Source organism: Varanus komodoensis, unplaced genomic scaffold, assembly GCF_004798865.1.
Source record: "Varanus komodoensis strain SLA01 unplaced genomic scaffold, ASM479886v1 scaffold1, whole genome shotgun sequence".
NCBI classification, from domain to species: Eukaryota; Metazoa; Chordata; class Lepidosauria; order Squamata; family Varanidae; genus Varanus; species Varanus komodoensis.
Genome location: NW_025335268.1, coordinates 42,665,181 through 42,675,641, shown reverse-complemented (window position 1 = coordinate 42,675,641; position 10,461 = coordinate 42,665,181). Strand labels below are relative to the sequence as shown.

Genomic DNA, 10,461 nt, shown 5'->3' with positions numbered 1-10,461 from the left:
TAGCGGCAACAGCGCCTTGCATAAACAGCCCCCGTGCTGGTTGGCAGAACTGTTCCTTGGGGCCACGGCCTGGTAGCTCAGTGCTGCTGTGCTAAGTTAGCCAAGGGCAAAGTCGCCATCTAGGCCCGCCCTAGAAGGGTCACGTGTCGCGAGCACAAAAAGGGGACTCCGCTGCCAGTGAGTTGCACGTTCTCCATTCTATTGTGTAGCTGGCTGCTAGCTGATGAGGTTGGGTTGGAGGGGTATTTTGCTGACAGTGTTTGCTAGGGATTATTAGGCAGGCTGCATGTACACAGCTTTTGTTTGGGCTTTCCCCCTCCCTAAAAGTGCAAGGGCCCCCAGAGAATAATAAAAAAAAGGAAAGAAAGAAAAGAAAGCAGCGGGGAGCAAAATTGTGCAGTCACAAGAGTTTTCCATAGCAAAGGTTAGGAAAGAGTAATAGCATCAGAAAGAACCTGATGACAGCGAATTGGCAATGAGGTGTAGGAATTACCCCACGAGTGCACTAGAAGGACATCTTAAGAGTCATGTCTTTAAATTACATCAAGAACTTCTATGAAGGATGTGTAAGTATGAATACGAAAAAAAGTATCATCTCGTTAGCATACAGGGTTCAGAAGTAGGCTTTGTTATAAACAACTTTTTCATTGTAGAGGCTCAAAACTGCATTCCCAGTACACAGAACAGACTCTTTCCTCATAGAAAATGTTGCTCTACTATTTCTATTTTTGTCCTGCAACACATCCTATATATGTGTGTATGTATATATTTGAGGTCAAAACAATATTTTTCAGACTAAACAAGAACTAAGCATAGTAAGGTGATTGTACTTGTTGCATCAGTATGCTAGAATTATTGAAGCTGTACTTGAAAGTCTATAAATCTTTTTACTTGCCTGTTTGGAATACTCAGATGCATGTAGGCTGACAGTTTTTGAAGTTACATATCAGAATTGAAAAATGTTCGGACTGGTATATACATTGTTCCTCCCAGAATGATAATCATGGATGTGGTGGGCAGAAGGAAAAAACAGGGAACTTACATTAAAATAAGGAAAACAAATGATCCTCTGGACCAAATTTCTATGGCATGAATGTCTAATAGAATAATCCCTAAAAGCACTGGCCTGGGTCCATAAGTAATCCCAAATGGCACCTGATACAATTTGAAGACTGCAATTGGAAGGCAAAATCAGTTGACCCCTAACAGAGGAGGGGAGGAATGTTTCTAGTCCTGGAATATTATGTAGAATAGCCCTTTGAAATCAGCATTTGGTCACAGAGTAAGTTGAAGCAGTGAAGCCAGCAGTCCATCAGTGAGTAGGTTTTCCATTACCTAAGGCAGCATTCATATGATTACTTAAGAAATGGGTGCCAAAGGGGTCTTCAGATTTAACCAGGCATATTACATCCTTAATTAAAATACCAAATGCCTTCTGCTTATTGGAGGCAAATAATACCACAAAAGCAGTGTAGGCTCTGAATCAGTGGTGGGGGAGGGGGAATATAACCTTCCTCATTCAGTGAATGAGTATTGAAACACTTTGCTATAACGGAGATGAAATATTTAAGATACATAGGAGAAATGACAGAGTTTAAGATGCATCTTGAACCAGAATGTTTTTCACTGGGTTTTGGACTTTTTACCCTTCTTCTGTAATATAATCTCCTTGTAATTCTTTACAGCTTAGGCCTCCAACTGTGATTGGCCAATTCCACACACTTTTCTTTGGCTCAGTTCGGATGTTTTTCCTTGGAGTTCTGGGTTTTGCAGTTTATGGGAACGAAGCCTTACACTTCAGTTGTGAGCCAGACAAGAGAGAGGTTAACCTATTCTGTTACAACCAATTCAGGCCTATAACCCCACAGGTAAATCTTTTTTCTCTTGTAAGATGGATCCATTTGCCTGGACAGTAATCAAAATGTTGGTAAAGATTTAACGTTGTCCTACTCGTGATGCAGAATGAGATAGTAGACTGATAGCAGAACTGAGGTCTGCACTACTTCAGACAATGGGTAGACTATTACATTTTGTTATGCTCCTTCATCATGAACTTGCTATCTACCAGCCTTTCCTAACATGGTGGTCTCCAAATGTATTAGGCTATAAATCTCAGTATAGCCCAGCCGGGTCTTCTGCCTGGGACATACTAGGAGTTGTAGCTCAACACATCCTTAAGAAAACAGGATGATGGAAACTGCTGTCTATAAAGTTCCTTGCACTGAATAGCCTTCCGCAAACTTACACTTGCCAGATATTTTGGACTTCAGTTTCCTTCAGTCCCAGCCAGCACAGCCAATGACCCAGAATGCTGGGAGCTGTAGTCCCAAACATCTAGAGGACACCAGATCAAATTGAATAACTGAATTAAATATTGTCATTTAATTCTGCTGAATATATGAACCACAAGTATAAGGTTTTGAAGGCTGGTAGCACCTATAGATTCCCTTACCTTTGCAGAGAACTTTTTTTTTCCCTTTGGATATTCATGAGTACTGAAGATTTCCAATCCTGTGGGGATTCAGCTGGAAGTGGGGCTGGTTTCAGTAGCAGAAGGGGAAGAAATACTCATTTATATTCTCCTGCAGTAGACCTATTTCTGCCAAATGGGAAGCAGAAGAGGTTTGCGCCTCTGCTGTGTTTCTTAAGTGTAGCTGGCATGAGACATAATGCTTCATTATCTCAACTTTAGTTCGGTTCTGACAAATGCATTTCCCCCTAGAGATATTTTGTTTTAGGGACTATTTCTACAATGCTAGGAGGTCAGAGAGCAGAAACTACCTCAGAATCTACAGGCAGCAGATTAGCAAAGATTTCTGATTCCCCAGCTGTATAAAAGTAGCAACAAGAAAACAATCTTTCTGTGCCCTAAATTATACTGCTGGAAGTACTATACTGAGACAGGTGGAAACTAGAAGTAGAATTTTAGGTGCAAGGACTATGACTTCCACTCAATCCAGAGACTAAAAGTAAATTCCAATTTGTTTAATTCCAAGTGCACGCCTTTCTCGCTAGGATCGAGTTGGTGGATCTCTGTAGTTTAGAAGGTGGCTCCTACAAGCATTTAGTTTGCCTAGCCCTGCTGTAAGTTGCCCATGTACAGCTCAAGAGCTGTGGGATCTATGGAATGGGTTTTTCATTTTGATCATAGGCAGCTTCCTATCTGACTTTAAAGTCAGAGCATTGGTCCATCAACTTAGTTTGGTCTAGCCTCATTAGCAATGATTTTCCAAGGCCCTAACATTAGCCCTAACTGATGCTACCATGTGCTATACTGCTGAACTATGGTCTCTCCCACAAGCGACACTGCTTGATTGGGACATAACATACATAAAAGTTGTTACAACATGTGGTTTTCATATCCTGAAGCAGATATAGACTCGATTTGTTTTGTTAGTGGTGAAATCGTGCCCAACCCATCACGAACCCATGGACAACATTCCTCCAGGCTCTCCTGTCCTCCACCATCCCTCAGAGTCCACCCAAGCCCACACCCACTGCCCCCGTGACTCCATCTAGCCACCTCATCCTCTGCTATTCCCTTCTCCTTTTTCTGTCAATAGACTTAATAGCCAACATTTTTGTTACCTCCTAGGGTGGAATGTAAAAAACATGACTATGGGAATTAAGAATAATTACATAGATGTACATGCAATTGAATGATTTCTCTTCATTTAAAGTAAAATAATTTTGGAAGGTACAAAAAGAGAAAATCTAATTATTTATCACATAAATATCACTTTATTATTTGTATAACAGTATTTGCAATGATCTTTTGAATGAGCAACGAACATAACACTCATCACATAAATTTACTGCAGTAGGATGGAATCCATAGTAAGCACAACATTGAAGGGGTTGCATTTAGTTTACTGCCTGCATGATCTTCAGTGGATATTATATAGTTCCAAAATATAAACAAAATACTAAAAATTTGATTTAAAAAGATGGAATTGTAACTTCCCATTTGTTATATTTTAATAGAATCATTACAAATGTTTAAAGGGTTGCATCAAAAAGATTCTCTGTTATTTTTGTGTAATATTTACATGCCACTATTAATCTGAAAAAAAACCTTAAAGTACTTCACACACACAAAAGTAACAGTAAGAAAACACTATGCATGCAGATACATATCCAGTGAGTTGCTTCAAGGACAGCTCTGAACTGGGAAGAGCCAAGGTAAAAAACAAAATGTCTTAAACACAGCAGAGTTGAAGCCTGACATATCTCAGATGAGAGGTCATTCCAAAACCCTATATTTTCTTTAGCAAAAGATAGGGGGAAAACTGACACATTATCTATACATTGATCCTATTCACACTATCAAAACAAGCCAGCATAGATTTTAAAAGGAACAGGGGTTTCTTTTAAGCGGCTGGGTGCAATTTACCTTATCATGCCTTGCCAAACAACCCTCAGATAAACTTACAACAAACTATGACAACATGGACAACATGTTTGAACAACACAATAAGCTGTAGCCAGGTAGGGATGAGGTAGCTGTTAACCCACAGTTGCTTGTTTTAATCATGCAAATCAACAGAATCTTAAGCAAGTTAATTCTAACTTTATTAAATGTTCAGAGGCATTGTAAAAGCCCACATTGTAAAAGCCCACATTACGATTCATATAATATTAGCCACTACCAATTTTATTTTTTACTATTAAATTAATGAAGGGTTAATAGCAAAAGTGAAAAAGGGAAGCTCAATTGCATAGGTAAAAGGAAAAAAAGGTTAATCATGAATACCAGTTTTTGAATAAAGTGTAGTGGTAATTTTCTACATGAATGGTAGTCCTTTAGTGATCTACAGTGAACAACCAAGTTTTTAAAAAATTCAGAAGACACGCAGAGGGATGTCTGTTATCAGGTAGAGTCATACATGATCTGACAGTGAAGTTTCTGCTACACTTTAGGTATTCTGGGCTTTACAGCTAGTGACCGTACTGGTACCTGGAGCCATTTTCCATCTTTATGCTGCATGTAAAAGCATCGCTCAGGAAGATATCCTCCAAAGGCCTGCCTACACCGTTTTTTATATTCTCTCTGTTCTGTTAAGGATCATCCTTGAAGTTCTGGCTTTTTGGCTTCAGAGTCAACTCTTTGGTTTCCAGGTGAACCCACTCTACCGATGTGATGCAGGAGCCCCTGATAAAAAGTTTAATATTACCAGGTGCATGGTGCCAGAACACTTCGAAAAGACTATCTTCCTTATTGCCATGTACACATTTACGATGATTACAATTGCATTGTGTGTTGCAGAGATTTTTGAGATCCTGTGTAGAAGATTGGGCTTCTTGAATAGTCAGTAACTTTATTGTTATGATGACGTGTTCCTTTGTTTATTATTTTTATAGAGAATGGAATTTTCAATTCACAACAAAATTAGTCCTTCAGATAATGTCGGGTGACACTGGTAACAAAGTTTGATGACACAGAGTGGATCCAAATTTAAGCTGGATCAACTGTGCTTGTGAAAGTAGAATTCCCAGCTCCAACTTCCCATGGAAGCCCTTTAAAATATTACCCAGAGATATCATGTTCAGAGGATAGGCTGCAAGTAATTGTGAGCTACTCACATGTGAGTAGCTCATGCGTATTTATTTATTTATTACATTTTTTATAAAAGCCACCCATTAGCATCACACTCTCTGGGCAGCCATTACAATAAAAGCATAGAACTCATGGGTGTCATATTAAATTGTGTTCTGTGAACCTGGCAAGAGTGGATTAAAAGAGGGATGTTTAATCCTCATGTAAGGCATGTTTGCTGAGTCTCCATGACAGAATAACCCCTGAGTTGGTATTGCATATTTACGGTAGTGGCCACACCCATTGACATGCACTGCAGCTTCACCATAGGTTAACTAATCCATAGTGGACTGCTAAGTCATGTGAGGAGCCCAACTGAATCAGGAGATGCTGCTGAATGGAGTGACCTATTGTGTGGCAAAGAGTGGCAGATCCTCCAAAACTGGGTGGCTTTCCACAAGTGGAATTTTTCCTCTTGGGAAAGCTCCCTTCCTCTTACTGAGGTCCTCGATTGAAACTAATGAAGTCAAGTGGCACCTTAAAATACTCTTCGTATATCTACAAATTTCTATGGGGAATAGTTAGTGGATTTTTGAAATCCATAGTTACTTTTACACACATACAACACTACCATATCATTCTGATCTGAAGCACATTTATAAAGAATGTGTTCATTCTGTGCGTAAGCTTGCAAATCTAAGAACGCCTAATGAAACTTGGTGCCACTGAACTCAATAGGACTTAATTCCAAGTAAACCTGCACAAGTTGGCTGTTAGTCTGTTGAATCATTCACAGCATTAGCTATTCATCTAAACGTTTAAGATCACACTGTCAGCAGTTTGTAACTTGACTGGTAGGAACAAATGAGAAACCACTTTCTTTTACTTTTGAGGAGATGTTTGCTAAGGGGAAAAATTAACTACCAAGGAGACACTTACATTAAATAGAATTTTAGTTAAATTTAATTTAGAGAAAATGAACTAATGTTGATAATTATAAAGGTAATAATCAACAACCCCAGAAGAACTCAAAGCTCTAACTATCAGTCTTGAATTATTATAGTCACTAAACTCCGTTTTATAAAAGAGTTTTAAATCCTATGAAAGGAAAATTATCTCTGCCACATGTCAAGTACCTTAAAACCACAGGACTTACACAACTCATTTACCTTGTCCTAGTTTCCTTGTTCTTTCACCAACTGCTTATCTTTAATATAAGACACTGATAAACTATTTCCTTTCTTATTGTTTTATAATTCCTACTAATGAAGTAACTTGCCAGACATATTTTACACAGAGAAAATTATCAATGGTGGAAAGAAAGAGACTTCATGCAGTACTTCCTGCAGTTTTAGATAAACACATGTTTGTTTTGACATCACTGTGCGATAACTTGCCTGATAGAGGGTTGTCACACTGGCGTGCCAATTATATTCATCTGATAGATAACTGTTAAGGGAAACGATAAGATAAAACATTTCTTCTATTCTTCTGACATGAGACCTTGGGCAAATCACAGGGAATAGCGGGGAGGGAGTTTATTATAGCAAGTCAGCCTCTTGAAATGTTGATCATTATAACCATCTTGATCAAAACACCCTCTGATTATAATACATCAATATCTAGATATAGGACATGAGTAAAAAGATAATATTTTAAATCTTCTACATAGTAAAACATCTCTTCAACTGATTTCTTATGGGCTACCTTTCAATTTAGGGCCTCTTTGTATGAATTTTGAAGGAAAATAATCTAGCAAAAGCAACTGATCCTACGTATAATATCCCCACAAGTTCAACTCATGAAACACAAGAGGAATTTCTGTGTAAGCATATATAGAACTGGTGAGCACTTCACAGATAATGCTTGTCAATTTTTCTCATTAAATACTGAATTTACAATTTTAAAAAACCCTACACTGTCATTGATAGGTTTAGGCTACAAGTCCCTCTGAATTAAGACTAGACCATAATCTAAATATGATGACTTAGAAATACTCAAAATTAACAATACTATACATATAATGGGACTGCAGGTGGCACAGTGGTTTAAACCACTGTGCTGCTGGGCTGGTTGATCGAAAGGTTGCCGGTTCGAATCTGCACAACGGGGTGAGTTCCCGTTGCTCTGTCCCAGCTCCTGCCAACCTTGCAGTTCGAAAGCATGCAAATGCAAGTAGATAGAAAGGTACCACTTCGGTGGGCAGGTAACAGCGTTCTGTGCACTTCGGTGTTTAGTCATGCCGGCCACATGACCATGGAGACTGTCTGCCGACAAACGCTGGCTCCCTGGGCTAGGAAACGGAGATGAGTACCACCCCCTAGAGGCAGGCATGACTGGACTTAATGTCAAGGGGAAACCTTTACCTTTTTATACATAGAATACAAAAATTTACTCATTACTTCTTTTAATTAAACAGTATAACATAGGATGTTCAAAATAGAGTAAAACTACCACGGTATTATATCCAGGCACAGCCTAGTTACTTCAGGTCACCTGGGCAATGTTTTATCAACAGTATTCAACCAACACATATACAACAGATGCAATGCAAAAACCATGAACAGGCTTTCTTGGAAGATGTTATTGTGTACCTTTCCTAAACATTCTGTCACTTATGTAATACTTATGTTTTCTGTTTTCTAGACCCTGTTGTCACTGCCTGCTACCCAAGTGTAGATTCAAGGGTTCTCGCTGTATAGCTCTGTCTCTAATTTTAGCTCTTTAACAAAATAAGGCATTACCCAAGTCTTGCAAACAGGAGATAACAAGCAGCATGCATTCTTGGAGTTCTCATAATCAGCCTAGCAACAGCCCTACCATGTCATTTTTGCACAAATTAATGGCCAAAATTGTGTGATGCCATTGATTTCCTTAAGCAAAGCACTGTTGGAAGGGAAGACAACAGAGAAAGCTAAACCTGCTTTCTCTAGGTGACATATCCAACTCCTTTGCACATCAGTCTTGTGATGGCAGTCCATCTTGGGAAAACGAACTTATTTTTTAGAGCTTAGGGGAAATTATTTGAAACATTAACAATGCATATTTCATCCAAAGGGTTCAGAGTGGTACTTTTTCATTCCAGTATCTTATAGGTTAGGTAAGTGACTTAACAGAGGTCATCCAGTGAGCTTCACAGATAAATGAGAATTTGAACCTACCCACACTGGGTCCCACCTGACATGTGAATAATCTGAATTGGATAACATTTAATCAGTTATTAAAACCAGTTTAGTTAGTGGATAACTAAACAGCATAGAATCAGGTCTCCTGTTCTGCTCCAGAACAATTAATTATGGATCCTGACTTCTCAAACAGTTGCCACAATAGTTGAATGTTCTATGTTTCTGCATAGATATGAGTTACATTTTTTGCAAGCACCATGTGAAGAAATGCATGCTCTGAATTACTTTGTCAGCATTTTAAGCCCCTGCTTAAAATGTTTAAAAGCAGGCTGATGACATGATTGAAGGATGATGTTTTTTTCCATGCTACTAAACGCTTCTATAGATCCTACTGTTATTGAAGGGGCAAGAGCTGCCGTTATTGTTTTACTGATCTGTTGGCAAACTTTAAATGGTTTGGGTTGTAATCCGATGCATGTTTAGATAGAAAAGTTCTCCAACTCCCAAAATAACCAGTTATACTGCCTGAGGAATGCTAGGATTTGTAAGGCCTTTTCTATCTATACATTCATAGGATAGTATCCATCCTTATTGTCATTTGGTTGCTAGATGCTTACTATTGTTTTGATCAAATATTCATCTGTGTTTCTACCTATATACAGGAGCTGTTTGTTTCAAATGTATGATCTCAGGTACAATAAAAAAATTATTCTTAACATGTGTGTGTGTATATATATACCGAACAAAGTGTACTTGTACATTTTACATTTAAAGTATAATGAAGAGCATCAACCATGATTATATCTAAAACCTAATTTTGGAACATGGGAAACATTTTTGATGAGGAGTACATGTTGGGATGGTGTAAACTGATGTCCTGCAACAGCAGGGGTTTGGACACAATAGCCTTCATGGCCCCTTCCAACTCTACTATTCTATGATTGCACTGTGACTTAACAGAGGCACAGTGGCCATGTCCTATCACCTGCTGTTAAAGGAGCAATATTAAAAAATTTAAAGTGCCTGGAAGCAGTGGAGGGTAGCAGTGGAGGGTCTTGAGCAGAGGGTAACAGTTTTGTTTATAGAGCTGATATTTATTTTTCCAACTAGAGCTCCAGCAGGGCAGGCAGATATTCAAAAGGTTAAAGTACACTATCACACCATGGAAAAAAAATTACCTGCTTGATTTCTGCTTTTAAAATCCAGGTGCTTTAACAGAAAAAAAATGGCAAAACTTAACAGCATGTTCCTTAACATTTCTCCTTGTTTTCCCCATCACCATAAACATTATTTGCTGTTTTCTATTTTATCATTCACTGTTATTTCCACCCTTCTCCACTTATTAGCATGATTTTGCCTGTGAGCATCCCTTAGCAACTCTAAAAATGGATGAACAGGATACAGAAAAGTCCACAAGGTCTCGTGGCTTTTAAAAACTTCTGTTTAATTTTGTTAACCAGCCAGAGAGCATCAGCTATAGGGCAGTACAGTATAAAAATGAAATAAATAAAAAGATATTTTCCAAAATCAGAGCTTTATAAATAGCTCTATGAACAGCTATTATACATGGAGAAAAATAGTTCCTCCATGTAATGAGGGAGTTTGAGCACCAGATAGTGAAGGTTAACAGTGGAAGCTCATTTATTGTATCTTTGCTAGAAAGTTTTCAATGACACCTGACTAGTTTGATGGAAACAAAACACAAGGCTGTAACCATATTCTCATTTGTTTGGCAGTAAACACCACTGAACCAGTTGGAATAATTTCTGAGTCAGGATGCTTCCAGATAAGACTTTCATG

The 10,461-nt window shown here is 38.4% G+C and overlaps 1 protein-coding gene across 1 annotated transcript; it reads left to right on the top strand.

The window, feature by feature from the left end:
* The first annotated feature begins 527 nt into the window (after positions 1–527).
* GJE1 (gap junction protein epsilon 1) lies at positions 528–5,823 on the top strand. Its single transcript, XM_044448895.1, has 3 exons — positions 528–566; positions 1,686–1,868; positions 4,921–5,823. Exons 1-3 carry the CDS (start codon positions 528–530, stop codon positions 5,314–5,316), a joined length of 618 nt encoding a protein of 205 aa, XP_044304830.1. The 3' UTR covers positions 5,317–5,823.
* The last annotated feature ends 4,638 nt before the right edge of the window (positions 5,824–10,461 follow it).

Coding starts and splice junctions, on each gene's coding strand:
- GJE1 (XM_044448895.1), top strand. CDS start 528: ATGTCTTTAAATTACATCAAGAACTTCTATGAAGGATGT. Junction 567..1,685: donor AGAACTTCTATGAAGGATGT/GTAAGTATGAAT, acceptor AATTCTTTACAG/CTTAGGCCTCCAACTGTGAT. Junction 1,869..4,920: donor TCAGGCCTATAACCCCACAG/GTAAATCTTTTT, acceptor GCTACACTTTAG/GTATTCTGGGCTTTACAGCT.